General features: G+C 37.9%; 2 protein-coding genes and 1 long non-coding RNA gene across 3 annotated transcripts; 2 read left to right on the top strand and 1 right to left on the bottom strand.

Moving 5' to 3' along the window:
• Positions 1-11,499: 11,499 nt before the first annotated feature.
• On the bottom strand, positions 11,500-16,270 carry LOC311085603 (major histocompatibility complex class I-related gene protein-like). The gene is made up of 6 exons (XM_084118140.1): positions 16,090-16,270; positions 15,552-15,818; positions 15,164-15,442; positions 14,638-14,928; positions 12,251-12,348; positions 11,500-11,749 (listed from the first exon to the last, which is right to left on the bottom strand). Exons 1-6 carry the CDS (start codon positions 16,133-16,135, stop codon positions 11,681-11,683), a joined length of 1,050 nt encoding a protein of 349 aa, XP_083974266.1. The 5' UTR covers positions 16,136-16,270; the 3' UTR covers positions 11,500-11,680.
• Positions 16,271-16,329: 59 nt separating this feature from the next.
• On the top strand, positions 16,330-20,796 carry LOC311084720 (major histocompatibility complex class I-related gene protein-like). Its single transcript, XM_084116946.1, has 6 exons — positions 16,330-16,495; positions 17,200-17,463; positions 18,110-18,385; positions 18,805-19,104; positions 19,282-19,404; positions 19,660-20,796. The coding sequence occupies exons 1-6, from the start codon at positions 16,447-16,449 to the stop codon at positions 19,773-19,775; spliced, it is 1,128 nt and encodes a 375-aa protein (XP_083973072.1). The 5' UTR covers positions 16,330-16,446; the 3' UTR covers positions 19,776-20,796.
• A 956-nt stretch (positions 20,797-21,752) lies between these two features.
• Positions 21,753-22,029, top strand: LOC311084609. Its single transcript, XR_014606557.1, has 2 exons — positions 21,753-21,833; positions 21,979-22,029. It is a non-coding gene; the product is annotated as an uncharacterized lncRNA (long non-coding RNA).
• Positions 22,030-23,354: the final 1,325 nt, after the last annotated feature.

The following is a 23,354-nucleotide window of genomic DNA, read 5'->3' as shown; positions in this document are numbered from 1 at the left end:
ACAACTGGATCCCTTCCCGAAGGGCTCTTCCACTAGGCCACTAGCGAAGGGAACATGCGATGGACATTTCAATTAAGTCATTTTATCATTTATGGTCATGTGACCCAGTAAATACTCGAAATTTATTTTAAAGCGAGATGGCGGGAGAGTTCCAGTTAACTTACAAACAGAGCAATTCAAGTTTTGTTTGGTTCGTAATATATTTCACACATTTTTGTCATTTTATGTTTAAATAAGTTTAATAGATAAGATATTAGTTAATGCAGAGTCCAAAGATGAAACAGCAAGTTTTAAAGTTGAGAGCAGAGAAATACACTGACACAGACATATATAAAGCATATTTTAAAAACTTTTTTTTGCATAAAATGTATATTTATTTGCAACAGTTATGTTAACAGCAATAATGAGACATTTCTGTTGTAAGAACATAACAATAATGGCACACAAGTGTGTTGCTCACTCCAAAGTCCCCACTTCAAGTGTTCTACCCTTTGAAGGGAGTAGGGCACAGTTCACCTACACCCTAAAAGTATGTACTCTTTTTGTGAAGAAAAAGTACGAAAGCTTTGGGACATACTATCATGTCATAGAATTGCATCTTTAACGGTTGCTCTCTGTCGCATCCTGACACAGTAAACTGACCTGTCAATCATCTTGTCAAAGATAAAATCCTCCACATTTCATTTTATTTCATTTCCTACCGTATCGGAGAGAAATGCAGAAGCATGTTGATCTGCAGTCACTTTCATACAGAGACTCTCCTCATATTAATGCATAATGATGCTTTAAAAGTTAATGGCCAAACGGATCTAATAGTCAACATTGTTATTGCAGATGAAATATTACACTGACATTAAATAAATATTTTTTTATCAAGTTAAACTCTGATTAGTCACTCAAACCTTCATCTAAACCTCTTACCGTCGGTCGCGCACATCCGCCATGTTTTGTAGTTTAACACTTTTTACTTGTGTGTGTGTCGTCTTTACTCCTCCTCCAAAGCGCACTGGATCATGGGTAATATTATCTGTTAAAGTGAGCACGGATCCACATTTTGAAAATCCACTGGAAATAGTAGAGCATCCAGGGACTTCTGACATACTCTTTTCAACATACTATGCTTCGAGACACACTTATTTTAATCTCACACAGGGGAAACAGGGGAGGAAACAGAAGTATAAAGTCCCTTTATACTCTGAATGAATATAGCAAGCATACAATGCATGCTATGAGGAGGTGATGTACACCAATGTGCAGGGCGTTAAACGAGGGTTATTTTTGATAGGACGCATGATACCAATAAAGTTACATTATCTAATAGTTCTATCATAAGGCATGCATAAAAAAGGATACAGTATACACAATGTCCCGGGGATATGCATTTCTGTCAGGACCACTATCGTCAAATACGATTGACAATTAGCATACGGTTTGGATTGGCGGTGTGGTTCCGTTCTGGGCAAGAACTCCCTGCGCATCCGTGCAGACTAGCATGGATAAGAGCAGCAATAACCCCCCTTAGGGTAAACAGAACAGAACCAACATGAATGTATTGCAAATATATTTAATTCAAGATTTTAAAGTACAACATACTTCGAGAATGCCAAATCCTGACTGACGAGAGGTGGAGCTGGGGAGGGTAATTTGAGAAACGCGATAGCTGCTGATAATACTGAAGGAGCTTATATATGAATACAGTGATAGGAGTCGTATTCCTATAGGTAGATGTGGATCAGCTGAGAGTCAGCTGATGTGAGCTTGACTAACGTGACCCGCCAGAACTGACGCTACACTTGATGTCCATTCATAGAAAGTTTTGTCTATGAAATGAAGGAGAGAAGTTTTGGTTTTTTTGGCCTGTGTCTTCAACATTTTTCACATCATAACCATCTTATCTCGCTGGAGTGCCTTTGCTGCCTCTTCTGCCCTACTGGGGGCTTGTCAAACACACCTTGGCACTTAGTTTGTTGTTGGGAGAGGGGGTTTGCTGGATTATTCATTAAATATAATGAATAATTGTGTCTCTGATTGGTCCAGCTGCTACAAGGTCTAAACTCCTCAGTCTGTGGACTAAAAAGTAGAAATGAATATAGACTTCCTTATGAAGCACAATGTCAAATTGTCTTTCTCCAAAAATGTCGCACATCTGATCACATTTTTACTTTACAAACACTACTTGATACAGTATGTACATCAAAACAAAAGGCAATTTTTTTTCCTTGTTTTGTTGATTTCAAGAAAGCATTTGGTTCAATCTGGCATGAAGGATCATACCAAGAGCTTATTGACAGTGGGATAGGGGGAACATTCTATGATTTGATCAAATCAAACAGCCAACAGCCAATGTGCTGTTAAAATTAGAAACCAAAGAACTGCGTAGAGTGAGACAGGACTGTGGTTTAAGCTCCTCCCTCTTCAACATTCACATCAACCGATTGGCCAATGTATTAGAAGATGCTCCCATTGAAGGTCTCCCTCTACACACACAGAGATAAGTGTCTTCTCTACGCAGATGAGCTGGTTCTCCAGTCGTCCACTAAAGAGGGTCTTCAGGACAGCCTGGATCTGCTGGAGGATTACTGTGAGTCCTGGGCCCTGACCGTCAACCTCCAGAAAACTAGAGTCATGATGTTCCAGAAACACTCCAGATCTCAGGGACCAACACACACATTCACACCATCACACAGAACCATCGAGAGCACAAACATACACTTACCTCGGCCTGAAAATATCTTCAACAGGTAACTGTAACTGTGGCTGTGAATGAACTAAAAGAGAAAGCTTTATTTGGCATGAAAAGATCGATTAAAATTGAAATCCCAATCCAAATTTGGCTCAAACTTTTCAAATCAATAATTGAACCTATTGCATTATTTGGCAGTGAAATGTGGGGTCCTCCTATAAAATTAGATTTCTTAAATTGTGAAAAACATCTGATTGAAACTCCATTTACATGTAGATTTCTGTAAAAGAATAATCAAAATCCAAAGAAAAATGGCAAACTAAGGATGCAGGGCAGAATTAGGCCAATACCCTCTCCTTCTAAACATCCCAAAAAAAGAGACATCAAATTCTAGAAACACCTAAAAACAAGTGACCCCAACACATACCATTACAGAGCCCTAAAACACCAAGAGCCAAGCGTAACGAGGAGTCCCCTGTCCCGTCACACCCGCAAAGATCAGCCAGCCTCAGGACAATCACTCACTCACACGCATTCGGCCCACACAAATTATGTTATGTTAGATGTGATTAATTGTGATTAATCAATTTTACAGCACTAACTTAAACAAAAAACTTTTATAGCATTAAAACCAAGTGGGACTGAAACCAAAGCGTCTCGATCGCCCCCTGGTGGCTGACTGCAGTATAGGCCAAAAGCCCCGCCCTCTCACTGTAAAAAATGGGATGCTAGCCGAACTAAAAAATCCAATTACACTTCAAAATTTTTCCAAAGATGGTTTGTGCCATTTAAGGTAGCTCTTATTACGGTGTCGTATGTTCAAGTGTTCGTTTTTCAATTAAGTCAATTATCTGATGCTATAAAACAGGGTTTGGCATCATGATTGACACCTCTGCTGGTGATTGAGTCTATGGACGGGATCTTCATACTCACGGTGCTGATCCACTTGACCGACACGACTGTTGCGTGGTGTCGCGAACCCTCCCCACATTGGTACGTTGATGGGCGTTAACCGCTATGGGCGTGGTTTTGACCGAGCGGGAAATGTAGCGTATTAGAACAGACGACCTGCGAGAGACTTCCCTCCGTCTCCATATGCTCTACTTCTATTGGATAGACGCGTCGCGTTTAACGGACTTCATTTGCATAAAGATGGGCATCGGCCAGCTTTTTGACGCGCAGCATTTTTTCAAATGAAGCGCCGCCTTCCCGGAATGCTTTGCGGGTGCGACAAGGTCGCTTGACGTCACCCATAGGAATATAGTGGAGCGTGGCGCGACAGAAGTGTCGCACGGACAAGTGGATCAGCACCGTTACGCTCCACCTCACGATCACTACTGCTCAGACTCGGGCTTCAAATGACATATTTAAAGGTACAGTGCAGACAGAAATTAAAACTGTCATCATACATACCCTCTTGTCAGTCCCAGTTTGATGTTTAAAAGTCTTCAGGATAAAAGGCAAATGCAACAATTTATCTGACATTATCAACTAAAAACTTTAAGTGCATGGAAAAGGCTCAGGACTGGTATTAATAAGTATAAACCAAGTATAAATGACAGTATAAACCTATAAACAGTAATATTCATAATATATTTATGCCATGGTGCATTGTGGGAACTGAAGACATACCATATTTATTGGTGTGGACAAAAGCATCTGTCAAAAGAGAAGACTTAATAACAAAGAACTTGCACACTGAACACATTGGCCTACTGTACTTTTATAAACGCACACAATTAACAACTTTGTTGAAAAAAAGGAGAACTGGGGCCCGTTCTTCGTACGTCGCTAACTCAGTTAGCTGGATTTGATTGTTGACGATTTGGCATGATCTTGGATTGTTTGGTTCTTCGAAGCTCATCCTGGACTTGCTGTCATAGCAACAGGTGCGCAAACTTAAACCTGCTCGGGAGCAGCTTATTTCATGTAAACAGGATTAGATCGCGGCTTTACAAGCGGAGCTGATACGGGAAGTCCAGCGCAGCGCGATAGTGCACTTTCTGAGATTTTGAGTTTTATGTTTTTTTGTGGCATTTCCAAGCCACTTAAGACCCAATGTTGTAAAGCAGTTTTTTTAAGCAGTTTTTTTTATTTTTTTTTTTTATTATTAGGCTATCATATTTTTTTATGAAGATCATGCAATCATGACCATGCTGATTACAGTATATGTCACTCAGGTTTATAGGCCATATACTGCCATCAAGGCCTCAATGAAGGGGATTATGTGAACAGAAAGGGGGTTCACAATGTAAATGTGCAGCCCAGTTACTATTGTGATTCTTAATCTTAATATTCCAGATTAATAATATTATATCAAATAAAAAAGGCAGTTGACAAATCTTCCATATCACAAATGTGAAAGTAAAATGGCCAGGATCTGTGCATGACTTAAGAATTTTCAGAAATTCACATTTATGCACATTATTTAAAAGTGGTAAGGAAAGTTCCACAATTAAATATCAAGCTCACTGTATTACATACACTTATGCTGATCCTAACAGAACTGCATTTTTTCATAGGTGATTATGACATGTTCCTGCCTGCAGACAGGTGTTTTATGACCCCATTCCCTGACCCAAACCAGTTACAATGCAGCTCTAGCCAGGACAAGGGCACACAATGAAATGAACTTTGGCTAAAGGGAGGATTTCAGTGTCTGAAGAAGTCTGAGGGTTGCACACCTGACAGGGCCTGTGACATTGTTGCATGTGCCATATTACACAACACTGCCAAAAAAACACTTTTCATTAAATGTTTAATAAAAGACAAATAGCCTATGCTTAGTTCCTTGAGTTTTATTTCAATTGTTCTTTGTAAAGAAAAGCCAGTGGTCAAGTGCCTGCAACAAGAGATATTAGACACATGCCTCATTCAACAAATAAAAAGGAAAAGTTGGCTATACACTGCCCACCTGTAGGCCTATGTCTCCTCTGTCTGTGCAGACTCTTCTGTAGGCCTTTCTGTAGATGTGGAATCCTGCAACTTATATTGCAGCCATAAAGCATACAAGTATAAATTAAGTAAAGTTATTTATGCACTTGCAGGTAGGCTAGTTCCTCCATATGACAGTTATCTGAGAGGGTTTATTCACTGTCCAGTGCAATGGAAACAAATAGACATTACAAAGTCTTATACTTTCTTTCCTTTGGAAAGTTAGAAAATGTCCACTTACTGCACATATTTCAGCCACCACTTTCTTGGGAACAGATACAAGTGTTGGTGTATTTTGTAAAAGTGCACAAAAGAGGAAAACACAATGTCATTACAATGAACTACACTGGGGAAAAATGTGATCAATAACTCATATTTTTACATTAACATAAGTTTATCAGTTTTCACTTTCACAAGTCAAAGCAATTCATACTCAAGATTTAACAGTTGAAATGACTATACGGCCTTAATTTAATGCAGCAAAAATTATTTTACAGTGTAGGCTACTAAGATATTTTTTCTCAGCCTTTTTCTTGGTTGCTTTTATAAACAGACAACCATTTATTTAACAGTGCCTTTTATAAAAGAGACTATACTATAACTAAAAATTACCATTATGTAGAATATTTTTGTACTTCACTTTTATTTGTTCCCGTGTTCTAGTGTGGTGACTCTGACATTACAATGAACAAAGTAATTATGCAATTATTAAAATACAAAAATATAGGTGATATTAAGTAATAAAAACATCTAACATGGCCACTTCTAACGGATTTAAATTGTCTACTACTTTTTGCCAGCCCTCTCTCCTGGCTTTTGCAGACTTTGAGGTGTTCTCTGGCGTTTTGATTAAACATTAAAATTCCGAATAAACTTTTAGTTCTTGCTCTGCTGAGGAGAAAAACTGAGCGCGCTCTTTGGCCACGCTGAACAGCCAATAGCAGCGTTGCTGATCAATGTTTCTACTATCGATACATATCCCCTTTTAAGCCAGCGCATGAACGCGCAATTATCTCAGATAACTCAATCCAGCGATACTAATCATAAACAACAGGTGAGTTCGAAGAACCCAATTAGCCGGATCATGATTAGCACGATGATATCATCTTGGATGTGTCATTTGATCTCGGATGTAATAAGCAACGTACGAAGAACGAGCCCCAGAACATGTTCTTAAATATTTCAGTGTTTATTTTTTTCCATTTGGAACTCACAAAAGCTATACTTACAACTAGAAAATAAATTGTATATTTACAAAAAAGTGAAATTTTCATTTAAAATATATACAAACGTGAGTGGTGAAAGACAAAATCACACACATGAGTACATCTAAGGCACCCATTACACCTGATATTAAAGGTATGGTTTGGAGTAAAATCAACCTAGGGTCCTTTGCACCATGACCTCGAGCCAAACACCCCCCAGAAGCCTTTTTCCCCTCGGTCGAACATTATTAAAGTTAGAGCTTATTTAGAGATATCAGTCGGATGGCTTAGTGCAGGCGCTAATGGATCCAAGGATGTCGACGTCACTTCTGTGGTTTGGGAAAAGCAAAAGTCCTGTCAGAAAGCGATGCATTTTTAATCATTTTTTTTTCTGAAGTGTTGACAACTTAGTGTTAACTAATAATTGTTGCAAACTGGTACTACCAACAAAATATTAGTGCATTCCTGGAACTGGACGTCATTACACTACATCCTTATGCATCGCTTTCTGCCAGGACTTTTACGGGCTTTTCCCAAACCACTGAAGTGACGTCGACGTCCGGGGTTAGCGGTAGCATTAGCCAAATAAACTCCTGATGTACTTACAAACTTTCCAATGCCTCGTTTTATGAGTACAGAACCTATTTGTACTACTGTAGAAATTTGGTACCATTCCGGGCATTATTAGTGGAGTAACTTATGAGATACATCCTTGGATCCATTAGCGCCTGCACTAAGCCATCCGGCTGATTTCTGTAAATAAGCTCTAACTTTAATAATGTTCAACCAAGGGAAAAAAGTCTTCTGGGGGTGTGTTTGGCTCGAGGTCATGGTGCAAAAGACCCTAGGTTGAATTTACTGCGAACCATCCCTTTAACAGAAGTTTCATATCCAGACAGTCTCTGGATGTTCTTTAGCTGATTTGCATTGACACTTACAGTATACATTGATGTTTTTATACAATACAATGATACAATATTTATTTATAAAGCACATTTAAAAACAACCAAGGCTGACCAAAGTGCTGTACAGAACAGAAGGGGAAAAATAATAATAATAAAAAATAATAATAAAACAACCAATAAGGTAGCACAAAACAATAAATAAGCAATAATCGTATCTGAGTCAAGAAGTATTAAAAGTCAAAGAAAATAAATAAGTCTTTAAAGAAGATTTGAAGGTGGAAACAGAGGTAGCTAATTTAATGTAGAGAGGTAGACTGTTCTAAAGTTTTGGGCCTGCAGTCGCAAAAGCATGATCGCCTCGTTTTTTAAGTCTGGATCTAGGCACAATGAGTAGACAGTGATCACTGGATCTCAGAGTTCGAGAAGGAGTGTACAGACAAGGTAGATCGGTCAGGTACTGAGGGGCCAATTTGTTCAGGGATTTATAAACAAATAATACAGTTTTAAAATCAATTCTAAATTTTACAGGTAGCCAGTGCAGTTTGGATAGAATAGGAGTGATCGACTCATACTTGCGGGTCCCAGTGAGGAGTCTAGCAGCTGCTTTTTGCACTAGCTGTAGACGGGAGAGGGAAGACTGAGAGACACCAAAATAAAGTGAATTACAGTAATCTAGTCGAGATGTTACAAAAGCATGAATCACTGTTTGGAAATTACTCTGAGTTAAAAAAGGTTTCACTTTAGAGAGTTGACGAAGGTGAAAAAAGCATGATTTTACAACAGTACTGATCTGTTTCTCAAATTTTAGGTTGTGATCAAACAGAAAGCCCAGATTTCTAGCACATTGAGTTTCATATGGGGCAAGAGAACCACGGTCAACATCAAGCACACAGTTTTCCTTGGGCCCAAAATATAATTATTTCAGTTTTATTTTCGTTTAGAAAATAAAAATTTAGAAAATTTTATTTTGAAAATTACTTGAAAGCCAAAGCTTAAGGTCATTTAAACAGGCCAGCAGGAGTTGTAAACCATTTTTATCGTTATGTTTTAAAGGAAAATAGATCTGAGTATCATCAGCATATAAATGAAAGGATACTCCGTATTTATTAAAAATGGAAGCCAGAGGTAGCATATACAGGGTAAACAATACCGGCCCGAGGATTGATCCCTGTGGGACTCCACAGTTTAGAGGTACACTAGAGGAGGACTGATGACCAATACGAACACTAAAACATCTGTTGGTCAGATAAGAACGGAACCACTGTAAGACTATGCCTCGAAAGCCCACAGATATCTCCATAAGTCTCAACAGGATCTCATGGTCAACTAAATCAAATGCAGCACTCAAATCTAATAAAACTAAAGCCATTGATTTCCCAGAATCAGTTTCTGTGAAAATATCGCTTGAAACTCTTAATAGGGCAGATTCAGTACTGTGTAAAGCTTTAAAACCAGATTGAAACGTTTCGTGGAGAGAATTTACAGACAAGTATGATTGTAATTGAGTCAGTGCAACTCTCTCAAGGATCTTCAAAATAAAAGGTAAATTAGAAATAGGACGGAAGTTAGAGAGAGAGGAAGGATCCGAGTTTTAAGATATGGCATCACCACAGCAACTTTAAGACTGTTAATAAACAAACTACAGCTGGTTCAAAACGCAGCAGCTCGAGTTCTTACCAGAACCAGGAAGTACGACCATGTTAGCCCAGTTCTGTCAACACTGCACTGGCTGCCTATTAAACATTGCATACATTTTAAAATATTGCTGATTACTTACAAAGCACTGAATGGTTTAGCTCCACAGTACTTGAGCGAGCTCTTAACGCATTATAGTCCTTCACGTCTATTGCAATCTCAAAATTCCGGCCGAATATCAAAATCGACTGCTGGCGGTAGATCCTTCTCCTATTTAGCACCAAAACTCTGGAACAGTCTTCCTACCATTGTCCGGGAAGCAGACACACTCTGTCAGTTCAAAGCTAGACTAAAAACACATCTCTTTGACCTAGCTTTCACATAATACATTATAGACTTCTATAATTCAATGTTAGGCTGCATAGATTAGGTCAGCCGGAACCGGGAACACTTCCCATAAATCCTGATGTACTCGTTACATCATGAGAAGAATGGCATCTACGCTAATTTTAGTGTCTGTGTTTATCCCGAGGTTTTCCCGCAGCCTGCCGTATCCAGGCCGTATCCAGATCTGACGAAGGACCTTCGCCTGGACCCGATGACAACTCAGTGCTGAAGTGCCAACTAGTCTCTCCCTATGGAGGATCCCTTTACCACTCTACAGATAAAGCGTCGTCGGGAAACTCAATTCGCGTTCCTACCCCAAAGCGACAAAATAAAATAAAATTCTGTATCAAAATTATAAGGAAACACCAGTACTTTGTTTAGGCTTGGTTTGTAGGGAATTCCAAACCTGCGTACATATATTCAAATGCACATAACTATAGAACCAATTCTTAATGCGCATGTGAACGCCATCAGCGTTTCTCACAGGTTCGCGTTTAAAGTTTGTGTAGAGAGAATGGTGTCGTCTTAGCGGCCCTTAATTTAATGACAAATGATCATTGCGACCGAATCAATCAAAGCTAACTTTAGCTGGAAAATAACTTTATTAAAGAACCGCTATAAAGCCAAAACAATCTCTGTTACCTTAAATTATACGCTTATCTCTGTAAAGCTGCTTTGAAACAATCTACATTGTTAAAAGCGCTATATAAATGAAAATGACTTGACTTGACTTGACTTGAATGTTGAAATCACCCAGCAGCAATATTTTGTCATGCCTGGTGACTAAATCACCCATTAGTGCAGCAAGTTCACTTAAAAAGTCCTTATTTTGCTGAGGAGGACGCTATAGCAATGGGGTTAACTAAGACTAGTTGTAAGAGTTGCACCTCAAAACTGTGGTATGAGCCAATAGGCAGACGTCGACAGTGAAGAGTGTTGCGGCCAGACAAACGCGGGGAGTTTAAAAAGTGACAGCCGCGAGGCACCATTTCCGAAAATGGAAATAACTCGCCAGGCTTTGTCCAAGTCTCAGTGACACACAGAAAATCCAGCTCTTGAGAGGTAAAAAAGTCATTTAAAATTAAAGTTTTGTTTACCAGAGACCGGGCATTAATGAGAGCAAACTTCAACCGCGATGAAACAGTCGCTGGCTGTGTTTCTTGGCACAGCAGACGAAGGTTGTAAAGATTTGCTCCACCGCGGCGAGGATGATTGAAAATCCAAGCAGGTGCAGAGAGGAATCCTGGGAGAATAGGGCGCAGCCATCGAAAAGGGCCATCCAAGGAACGCTGGCCAGCGGTGAATTGGTGAGCAGACTCAGATCCCCATCGAAGAGAGGCGTGTTGCGGATCACAAGTCCGTAGCAGGGCCGATCTGAGTCGTACGGCGATACCGCCGCGCTTGCCGCACCTTCTCCGGCGTCTCCGGCGAGGTAGATCGACTTGGAACCGGCACAGGTATGCAGGGGGGAGAGATGGACAAGGTGGAAGCCCGAAGCGCGGTCCACAAACATCGCACCTTTCGTTAGGCAAGGCAGTGACCGTACTACGAATGTTTAAAAGTAATAAACGGTCATAGACCAATATAGCGTTACAATATAAAACTAAATGAGACATATATAAAAACATAGTAAGTGCAAGAGATAACAACAGGGAGGACCGCAGACGGCATGCCGCAGACATCAGCGCCATCTTGCATATCATATCAGTGATCATCAGACTCAATGCCACACATATGTTCTTTTTCTTTTGATTGGTCATGTCATATCTTGTTTGGGAAAACATTTCCATGGCGTCCATACTTATGAATATTATTCAACACTGAAACGTGTTTTGGTCACACAAGCACTATGGAAATCATCTGTTCTCCCACCTGAAGATTCCCAAACGGACTGAAATCTGGAGAGAGTGCAGACGACTGGAGGAAACTCTTCAAAGAGCTTTGTCAGCGGAGTCCTCTTCGCTTTCACTGGGTAACGACTTATGCTCATGCTCTGGTTTCTACAAAGTAATGATTAATTAAATTAGGATATTTTTAATTACACGATTTGTATGACCACTGAAACAGCATGTGACCAGTTCCAAATCCCAATTTTCTTTTGGAACACTGGAATTGAACAGCAAATTCTACAAACAATCTCTTTCTCTGAAATGTTGTATAAAGATAAACATTTGACTTTGACTGCTTTAGTAAATATAGCTTTCAAAACTTAAATGGAGCTCTTCATAATTGTTGTCAGTTGCATCAAATGCCCAAGTGACATGTGAATTAACAATAAGAATTAGAATTAACAATAGTGATATTCAATATTAGTGAAGCATTAGCTTTGTTTATTTCCACCTTGGTGGAATTTCTATCAAACACATTAAAATGTCTGTGTAAATGCAAACTTTTGAATGCGTGTATGATAGCAGAGGACATTCCCATCATCCTAAAACTGATGAAAACACTTAAATGAGAACTTCAAGAGCTGAAAAAAGACTTGTAAAACATATACTTACTTTGAACTTAATATAGAATACAGCACAAATAACCAGGACTATGACGACGACTCCTATCACACACACCAGCGTAATAAGCCAGTTTGCATTTGTAGGTCCTTCAAAAAAAAAAAAAAAAACACTTGTAAAAAAAATTATACAATAATATACATAAACAGTAATACAAGGCTTAAACAACTAACTGATGAAATAATAATCATTACTAATAACAATTAATGTCCAGGATTAATATCATTAACAAAATTGTTAATTGAAATAAATATGAAATCAAATCAAATATAAATATTTGATGAAAAACAAACTAAATGTAAATTACAAATGTTGCCTTGGCAAGTTAAAGCACTACAATTGCTAACTGGTAAAAGAATTAAAACTGAACTAAAACCTGAAATAAACCTGCAAGAATCTTCTGAAGGCATGTAAAGGCTTTGTTTGAGGAACAGCCCAAAACTCAGTCAAATCTGGTGCCTTATTAACACACATGAGAATAAACCTGTGTGCATAGTGCACTGAGATGAATACAGACTTACATTTAAATGAATAAACAAACAAACAAAGCTATCATGACTTCAGAAGACTTTATATACAGCCCACAAGTCATAAAGACTCCCATTTCATAATACTTATGTTGTTTTCTTGTCTTGACAAACTCTTTCCCCAGTCACATTCATTCTATGAATTATCAGACATATTGCTGTATGTCGTCTTTATGTTCTGCAGAAGAGAGTCGCACAGGTTTGAATAATATCAGGGCGAGTAAATAATGACAGAATGATCATTTTCAGGTGAAATAACCCTAAATACTGATTCAGGCAAATTATCGGTGCTGGTACTACTCGACCTCAGTGCTGCATTTGACACTGTCGATCATAACATACTTCTTGACAGGCTGGAAAACTGGGTGGGGCTTTCTGGGATAGTCCTAAAATGGTTCAGGTCATACTTAGATGGGAGAGGTTATTATGTGAGTATAGGAGATCATAAGTCTGAGTGGACATCCATGACATGCGGAGTCCCTCAAGGCTCAATTCTTACGCCACTCCTGTTCAACCTGTATATGCTCCCACTGAGCCAAATAATGAGAAAGAACCAAATTGCTTACCATAGCTATGCAGACGACACACAGCTCTACTTAGCCCTATCGCCTAACGATTACAGCCCCATTGACTCCCTCTGCCAATGCATTGATGAAGTCAACAGTTGGATGTGTCAAAACTTTCTTCAGTTAAACAAAGACAAAACTGAAGTCATTGCGTTTGGAAACAAAGATGAAGTTCTCAAGGTGAACGCATACCTTCACTCTAGGGGTCAAACAACTAAACATCAAGTCAGAAATCTTGGTGTGACACTAGAGTCAGACCTTAGTTTCAGTAGTCATGTCAAAGCAATAACTAAATCAGCATACTATCATCTGAAAAATATTGCAAGAATTAGATGCTTTGTTTCCAGACAAGACTTAGAGAAACTTGTGCATGCTTTCATCACCAGCAGGGTGGATTATTGTAATGGACTCCTCACTGGCCTTCCCAAAAAGACCATAAGACAGTTGCAGCTCATACAGAACGCTGCCGCCAGGATTCTGAGCAGAACCAGAAAATATGAACACATCACACCAGTCCTCAGGTCTTTACACTGGCTCCCAGTTAAATTTAGGATTGATTTTAAAGTATTATTACTGGTATATAAATCATTCAATGGCCTAGGACCTCAATACATTGCAGATATGCTCACTGAATATAAACCCAACAGATCACTCAGATCACTAGGATCATATCAGCTAGAAATACCAAGGGTTCACTCTAAGCATGGCGAGTCCTCTTTTAGCTATTATGCTGGAACAGCTTCCAGAGGAGATCAGATGTGCTCCTACAGTCACTTTCAAATCCAGACTCAAAACACTTTTGTTTAGCTGTGCATTTACTGAATGAGCACTGTGCCACTGTTCGTCCGACTGTTTGTACTGTACTGTATTTTATTTTTCTAAATTGTTAATTGTTTTAATTATTCTTATTTCTTTTTATTATTTTAATTTCTTCTATGTAAAGCACTTTGAATTGCCATTGTGTATGAAATGTGCTATATAAATAAACTTGCCTTGCCTTTCAACTTTAATGATTTTGATTTTAAAAAGATATATTTGATAGATATGCCCAATGTGATCTTAAAGAGTTAGTTCAGTCAAAATGGACATTGCTGTCATCATTTACTCGCCCTCATGTCGTTCCAAACCTGAAAGACTTTCGTTCGTTCATCTTTGAAACACAAATGAAGATATTTTTAATGAAATCTGAGAGCTTTCTGTCCCTCCATATAGATCAAATGATGTGATAAGGATAGGACTTTATAGTAAGTACCATAAACACTCTACCGCACTATTAACAACTTACTGTAGTTGCTCTTGATCTCAGATTTAATCAGAATCTTCTGGATGTTTTTTCCCTGGTGCTCCACCTCACAAGTGTAATTGTTCTTCTCCCATTCATCTGAAGAAATATTGAGGGTATGGTTCATCTGGAAGGTCCCGTCCTCATTTGGCAGTAGATCTCCATGCTTCACATCCTTATAGTGATTCACTCCATTTCTTAACCAGGTAATGCTCAATCCTGATGGGTAGAAACCTGTGGCATGACACACTACTGGAGAAGAGGGATTCTTCTGTAACAGAGACACTTCAGGAGCTGAAAAAGATTGAGAAAATTGTGAGAAAAATATATTTAATACTTCAGATCAGATCAGTTACATTTATCCAAATATTAACTTATTTGTGCTAAGGTTTTATATTTTATATATAATGAAGCAATGCAGGAGAAAAGAAATATACATTAATGACTTATTATAATAATACATAGTTATATAATAAAATATTACAATAAAAAATCCATTTGTTGAACAGTGAATGTCTGAACAACGTACCTCTTCTCTCTAAATCTGCTTTCCTTAACGTCAAGAACTCCTTCAGCCAGTAAACACACTCATAATCATAGTATTGTTTCAGAAATTCAAGCTGTGCTCTGTTATTATTCCACTTCATCACTGTAGGAGAGGCCTGTGGTACAGGTGTGATGTATCTGTTCTCCTTCAGGTCCAGTGAGATGAAGTCCTCTCCATCATAACCGTACTGATCAAACCCATGTGAGTCTCCAGTCCTATCATTCCATTCACAGCCATACATCCTCTGATACGTATGAAGACCTGAAGAAGAAAACAGGGTGGGGGAGAGAAAAAAATAAACATCTTTTTGTTTAATGCACAATGTACTTTTTCACATTTAAAATTTTTAGTAAAAAGTATTTTAACTCACCCTGTGACTGAGTGAATGTATTCTTTAGAACATAAATGTTGTTTTTGTAAATGTACAGTAGTTTTTCTCTGATCTCCATGTAGTCCTTCCACTGTCCTTCAGATGTAATGTTCTTCATCCAGTTCTGTTTGGGAATCATCTTCTTTATGTTACTGTCATAATAATCGATCTGTTGATCATCCAGTGTCGTTACAGCAGAAAACTCTGGGATTCCTGCAGTCGTCTGTTCATTTATTCCAGTGTATGTGGTGTTCAACCAGTGTTTCTCTGAACAAAACATTGAACAAAACAACACAAAGTCATAAAGATACCAAACATGATCAAACACAACATACAGTGTCATCATCCAAATGAATATTTATTTAATTTGAGACTAATCCCAACTGAAATTCTTAGCTTTTTATATACTTTTATATAATTAAATCTGTTCTATTAAAAATGTCTCATGATTTTACGTCTCTTCAACACACAGAAGCACCCGAAGGCCTTGCATGACAGAGAACTCATCGTTCAATTTAAACAGCAAAATGATTCTCACCTGAGTAAACCAAAGGTACACAGAGGAACAGGATGATGAACTTCATTGCAGATGAAAATCCATGTATGACACACAATTCTTTGTGTAGTTGTCGAAAAGCGCTGTAAAACTCTTTAGCCGTCGCTACATCTGAATCAACAGGAAATACCAGTTATTGAACAAGTTACGACAACCTGTGAGTAAAAGGTTCCTCCCTACACTTCCGCGTTGAGACTGTTTCTCTAGAGCTGCAGTGACGTCAGTTCAGGAAGCAGTTTTACCTGTCGATTCATATGTAGCAAAGGCTAAAGAGTTTTACAGCGCTCTTCGACGACTACACAAAGAAATGTGTGTCAGATACATGGATGTTCATCCAAAATGAAGAAGTTCATTATTTTCTGCATCTACATACCTTTGGTTTACTCAGGTGAGATTCATTTTGTGAGGTAATTTAAATGATGAATTCTCCGTCAGCAAGGCCTTCAGCTACTTCCGTGTGTTGAACTGACAGAAAATAAGATGTTTTTAATCTGATATGTAATATTTTCTCAAACATCTTTTATAATAGCCAGGATAATAGAACTAGTTCTTATTGTTTCCGTCGTGGACTGAAAAGCAGGATTTATTTATTGAAGCTGCACTGAAATCGTTTCAGTATTTTCTGATGTTGTGTATTTGTCTCCTACAGGCAGGTCTATTTAAACTGCACGAACTGAGACACGACTGACACTAGTCCTATATGAATGACTAAAGTTATGGACATTTTAATGTAGCTCATCTTTTCCTCGCTATTATGACGTATATCCAAGTAAAACGGCTTCTGGAACAAGAACAAATGTAGGGCGATTAAAGATTACAAGACACATGAATAAAATAAAATAAAATAAAATAAAAATGTGCACAGATAAATAAATCATTTACAATAAATACAAAATTCCATAAAAAAACCCCCCAAGAATTATCCATTTTAATTTCATAGTGAATTAAAAGAAAAAATCTGAATGAAGTGTCTTGGTTACAAATAGTAATTTGATTTATGACACTGTATTTATATGTATTTACCAGTTTGGGAGCTTTGTGTTGTAGTGTTGTTGTGTGTGATGTTGATTGTGTGTTCAATGTTTTTTTCAGAGTATCACAGCTTCTACACCACATACACTGGAATAAATGGACAGACGATTGCAGGAACTCCAGAGTTTTCTGCTGTAACGACACTGGATGATCAACAGATCGATTATTACAGTAACATAAAGAAGATGATTCCCAAACAGAACTGGATGAATGAGTTTACATCTACAGAACTGTGGAAGGAATACATGGAGATCAGAGAAAAACAACAGCAGATCTACAAAAACAACTTTCATGTTCTAATGGAGACATCCACTCAGTCACAGGGTGAGAGAAAAAACATTATTGCACAGCTCTCTGAAATGCTTGATTCTGATTGGTCAGTCGTGACATTCTGAGGTCTGTTATTCCCCGATAATGACCGTCGTCAATAGCAGCACTATATAGAGCACAACAGTCGCAATTTTCTTCATAATTTTTATTTTATTTTTAACTATATCTTTTAAACCGTTAAAGACAGACCTACTGTGACTGTGAGCTATGAGGTTGTTAATCGATGCTATTTGCTTCTGCTGAAGCTGCCAGCGTTAAATAATCGTTTAACAACAGAATTTATGTTGAAAACTACATTACCCATGATGCTGTATACAGAAAATTCAACCAATCAGAGTCAAAACTAGCAAAACACCCCAAAATAACTTGTTAGCCCCACCCACTAATAAAATATTTCAACTCAAATCAATATTTTATGTAATTATATACTTGTGAGGCAAGTAGGTGTGTAATAAGTGGGATAGTGTATATCCAGCCAGTTGTGATCACAAAATAAACCCTGACAGGGTGATGAGGAGGAGTCTTGTATCACTTTGAAGGGGTTTATATGTACATTATCTCTTACTTGCACTACATTTATAAAAATTAGCTTGTACGTTAAAAAACAAAGAACAACAGTATTCCACTCTCACTCTTTCAGGTGTTCATACGTATCAGAGGATGTATGGATGTAAATATGATGAGACTGGAGACTCACATGGGTTTGATGAGTACGGTTATGATAGAGAGGACTTCATCTCACTGGACCTGAAGGAGAACAGATACATCGCATCTGTACCAAAGGCAACAACCACAGCGATGAAGTGGAATAAAGACACAGCACAGCTTGAATATCTTAAACAATACTACAATTATGAGTGTGTTTACTGGCTGAAGGAGTTCTTACATTTGTCTAAAGCTACTTCTGAGAAAACAGGTACAGAGTTACCAGTTGATTATTTTATTCGGTCAAACTTTAGTTTAGGGTCCAATTCTCACTATTAACTGACTTTTGCCTCAATAAACTCCCAATTACTTCTTATTAATAGTTAATAAGTTAGAATATGATCATGCAGAATAAGGCATTAATATGTACTAATATAAGTACTAACAAACAATATATTAGTAATATACATGCTAATAAGCAACTACCCTGTAGTAAATAGTCAGAATTGGACCTTAAACTGAAGTGTTACCAATCTTTCCTGCATGTGCAGATCCAGATAAACCACGTTTTAACAGACAGCTTGATAAATATATGCAGGTCAACTTTAGAGACTGTTAAACTGTGATAAGTAGAAAGTGCATGTGTTTCTCTGTTCTCAGTTTTGTTCCCTGTTCTGTATTTACTTCTAGATCCTCCTAAAGTGTCTCTGCTGCAGAAGATCCCAGACTATTATACATGTCACGTCACAGGCTTTCTCTTCAGAAACACAAGCATTTCATGGAGGAAGAATGGACAAGCTCTGAGCGATCCTAGTAACTTGACATCTGGAGACACACTACCAAATGAGGACGGGACCTTTCAGAGGAGAGTTACCCTGTATGTCCTTCCAGACGAATGGAGAGAGGACCGGTACACCTGTGTGGTCGAGCACAAGAGCTTTACTGAGCCAATCCAGAAGAGTATGACTGTGAATGAGATCAAGAGGAACAGTAAGAAACCTGGTTCATTTTTCTACCTGTACATTTTATTTCTTTTAGGGGCCAAACACATGAGAATGTACTTTTTTCTGTTGTTGTTTTTCTGTTTGTTTTTGTTTTGTTGTTGTTAATTAAGTGTTTTTCTGCAATATTCATTGTGTATTGTGTGTGTTTTTCTGTGTGTTCTAGAATCTGCATCAGATGCTTCATATATCATATATCTGGTTACAGTCATTCTCCTAGTTATTGTTGGACTGACTGTACTGATTGGACTGTCTTTACAACGCAAATGCAGGAAGGAATTAAAATATCGTAAGTATTAATGAGAGATATAATTCTCATCATAAGTGCAAATGTTTTACATGCGTTTCTGTGTGTGGTGTTACAATGAAGAAGAGTGCAGTGAATGTGAACCTGTTGCTGTTTTATCAGTTCCATCATGTTTTTATTCTCTAAAATGATCAACCTACAAGAATTCTGTGTGTGTGAAATTATATGTGAATCCTTTGATAATGTTCTTTGAATTTCACTACAGCATGACAAAGCTCTATTTATCTCTTTCCACAGACAGCAAGTACATCAAGTATAGCAAAACTCAAAGCTGGCGTAGAGAACATGCTCACAATTTCCACCCTCTTCTCTCCACTCACTCTTACAAACGTTCGTCCCCTCTAGAAGCCTGAGATTCATGAGTGAGTGGTTGGTTTCTTCTCAGAGATGCACAATATCACTTTCCAGAACCTTCAACCCTACCTGACAACTGAGTCCTTTTATAAAGATCAAGACACATCTAAAGACCTTTAAAGACTCTTTTCTGTCAGCATACAACTACACATCTTTGACAAAGTTTAGCATTTCATTTAGAATTAATAATTTTAGTTGCTTTTCCACCGTCGGGCTAAACGGTTCACTTTGCTTAACCGTCCCATTCCATGATATGGCTTCATTTTCGTGCTAAACCAATCTCAAGTGGAAATACAACCATAATCATTTCTTTCCATTCTTAGAACCGCCAGCCTCTCAGCCCGACGCTGGAAAAGCTGCTTTTGTTCTATTCCTTGCTTGTTTCTTTGAATTTTGCTAAATGAGAATAAATGTAAATGTATTTTTAATGCTATTTATATTAACGACATTACTTAGTATTTATTTTATAATTTTTAATATATGAACTAAAATTCTCTTGCAAAAAAAAAACATTCTGTAGAGAACTAAGTCCTACAAATCTTTACTAAATCAATGATTTTTTTAAAAGACTGTCAATAGATTCAAATAATTCATATTAACTACAAAAAATAATCTAAAATTTTGAATTTGCAGAAATTTGCCTCTAAATAACAAGTAATTAAGATATGAGCCAGTACCATTTGTACCATTTGTACCATTTTAGTGCATTTTTTCGACCAGATGTTTATTTATTAATGCAAATATTTTATGTGTGTAATAATATGTGAAAGTACTATATTCTTGTGGAAATATATGTATAATTTTATTTCTGTGAGTCAATGATCATTTTAAGTTTGGTCTGTCTGATGGTTTCTCACTGAAAAGTGCTTGTTGATCTTGTGGTTTAACAGAACAGCATACAAATTGATGATGACCTGTGAACAATCAACATGTATTCACATTTAATATATTTTTTCATGCTGTTTGTTAATTCTTTGTCTTTCTTGCCTTATTTTGTGCTATATTAAATCATAAACCCCTATATTGTTCTCTTTTTTTTAGCTAGATCTGTGTTATTGATCTATACATAATAGCTTTAAAGGAGTAGTTCACTTTAAAATGAAAATTAGCCCATGATTTACTCACCCTCAAGTCATCTTAGGTGTATATGACATTCTTCTTTCAGACGAATACAATCAGAGTTATATTAATAAACACCCTAACGCTTCTGAGCTTTAAAATGGCAGTGGATTGCAACCATCAGATTGAAGCTCAAAAACGTGCATCTATCCATCATAAAAGAACTCCACACGAGTCCGGGGGGGTTAATAAAGGCTTCTGAAGCGAAGCCATGAGTTTGTGTAAGTTCTTTTATGATGGATAGATGCACGTTTTTGAGCTTCAATCTGATGGTTGCAATCCACTGCCATTTTAAAGCTCAGAAGCGTTAGGGTGTTTATTAATATAACTCTGATTGTATTCGTCTGAAAGAAGAATGTCATATACACCTAAGATGGCTTGAGGGTGAGTAAATCATGGGCTAATTTTCATTTTAAAGTGAACTACCCCTGTAATATAGATCATTTAATAGAGATTCTGACTAAATATGCGTTTCATGGATTATACTAAATTTTAACTCATACATGTAAAACTACATTCGAAAAATGTACAGAATTCTTGATTGCATATGCAAGACTTCATTTCAAATTTAACTATCTAATGAACAAACACCAGACTGTAGCTTATGGATCTAAGTTCTTACCCTACAGCTATTTATATTTAATTTATGTAATTTATTCTAATCCTTATAAGCTAGGTCAGCCTCAGTATGATGACGTGTGAAGCGATGGCAGTGTGTGTTCTCAGCAGGTGTGTGTGTGTCTCAGCACTCAGGGCTGTTTGTGAGGGATGTTCACAGGAGGTTATTAGTCTCTTCACTGACACACTGAATCAGGGCTGTGAACGAGTCGCTGTCACATCAGCTCGTCTGAACACCAGCGCTCGACATGCAGCGCCACACGACTGTCTGCTTCACCCTGAGCACACGAGACACGCGACACACAGACCGGCTCTCACAGGTGCTGCTCAAAAACACTGGAAACCAGAGCACACATCCTCAGGAAAGAACAGTCAGTGGTGAGCGGGACACAAACTAACGCGGGACTAGCTGTAACACACAGGGTTTAAAACACGAGACACCTGCGAATAGACCGGCTCTCACAGGTGCTGCTCAAAACACTGGAAACCAGAGCACACATCCTCAGGAATGAACAGTCAGATATATAGTGGTGAGCGGGACACAAACTAATGCGGGGCTCGTTGTAACACACATGGTTTAAAACACGAGACACCTGCGAATAGACCGGCTCTCACAGGTACTGCTCAAGAACACTGTTCATTCCTCAGGATTTGTGCTCTGGTTTCCAGTGAAATAAAGAAGTGTGAGTGAGGCACAAACTAACGCGGGGCTCGTTGTGACACACATGGTTAAAAACTTCCCACACATGCCAGCATGACCAAACTTAGTGAATTTACTAGTTGCCACATCAACACTATATAGAGGGAAAAAATGTGCCAAAATTAAAAAATCATTTGGAAGATATCACTGAACATCTATTTCTTACTTAAAGGCCTCCTGAAATCAACATGTAACTTTTTTAGCTTTTAGAATGAATATGTTAGCCTAAAGGTTATGAATAAGCTGGTGTGCTCCACAACAATGACAAAATTCACATATAGGAGATATAAGCATTCAAAACTCACAGTCGCTCACTTCCGCTAAAATGGATCAGGGATTTTTATGACATCATCACGGACTTCAGCTTCTCATCACATCTTCTGTCCAATCAAATGCTCTCTAGAATCTAAAGCTCCGCCCCTTCTGCTATAAACACCACCTGGCCAAAGCGACTGTTGATGCGTCACGGAGTAATATGTGTTGGAGATGTGTGTTCGGTTGCTCAAACGCTCAAGTTTTTGACAAAATATTTTTGTTATAGTTCTAGTTTGTCTTGTATATTTTTTGATGAGATCATAATAACATTATAATCTGTAAAATGGTCATGTTATGATGTACTGCACCAACAGTATGGGGCATGTTGTCACATTTCACTTCCATTCTTTCAGGGCAAATCAAGAAAAAAATATACACTGAATTAATGAAACAACCACATAATTGTACTAGACGTGTGGAATTAATGTGGGAAAAATTAAATTCTCTGAACCCCAAGTGGATTTACACAAACTAAGAAAGTCAAAAAGTGTTAGGTTGTGCCCAGCTCTCCCCTACATCATGCATCTAAACAACAATGAAATATATATTTGATAAATGCAAAAAAAAACATGTGTCGTAATAATTCCTCCAGTACTCAAGGGGGCACTAGAGTTTCCATAAAATGTGCTTTTAAACCAGATGTGTTATTCATGTAAGTACATATAATACGCACAAATTTACACAATCAATAGCACACGCATTTGAGTTTGCATAGCTGGAAGCATTTGCATTCCTGTATTAGCAAAGAGACGCTGTTAAGTTAGCAAACACACTAGTACCGCTATAATTTCCTCTAAAACCCTCCGTCCCCAAGTACAGAGCGGCT

Source organism: Abramis brama, assembly GCF_963993115.1.
Source record: "Abramis brama genome assembly, chromosome: 6".
Classification (NCBI taxonomy): domain Eukaryota; kingdom Metazoa; phylum Chordata; class Actinopteri; order Cypriniformes; family Leuciscidae; genus Abramis; species Abramis brama.
Note: the sequence above shows the minus strand (reverse complement) of the source record. Positions and strands in the feature narration are given on the sequence as shown.

Coding starts and splice junctions, on each gene's coding strand:
- LOC311084720 (XM_084116946.1), top strand. CDS start 16,447: ATGAAGAAGTTCATTATTTTCTGCATCTACATACCTTTGGTTTACTCA. Junction 17,464..18,109: donor GACATCCACTCAGTCACAGG/GTGAGAGAAAAA, acceptor TCACTCTTTCAG/GTGTTCATACGTATCAGAGG. Junction 19,105..19,281: donor GAATGAGATCAAGAGGAACA/GTAAGAAACCTG, acceptor TGTGTGTTCTAG/AATCTGCATCAGATGCTTCA.
- LOC311085603 (XM_084118140.1), bottom strand. CDS start 16,135: ATGAAGTTCATCATCCTGTTCCTCTGTGTACCTTTGGTTTACTCAG. Junction 15,443..15,551: donor TACATTCACTCAGTCACAGG/GTGAGTTAAAAT, acceptor TTTCTTCTTCAG/GTCTTCATACGTATCAGAGG. Junction 11,750..12,250: donor TATTCTATATTAAGTTCAAA/GTAAGTATATGT, acceptor ATTACTTTGTAG/AAACCAGAGCATGAGCATAA.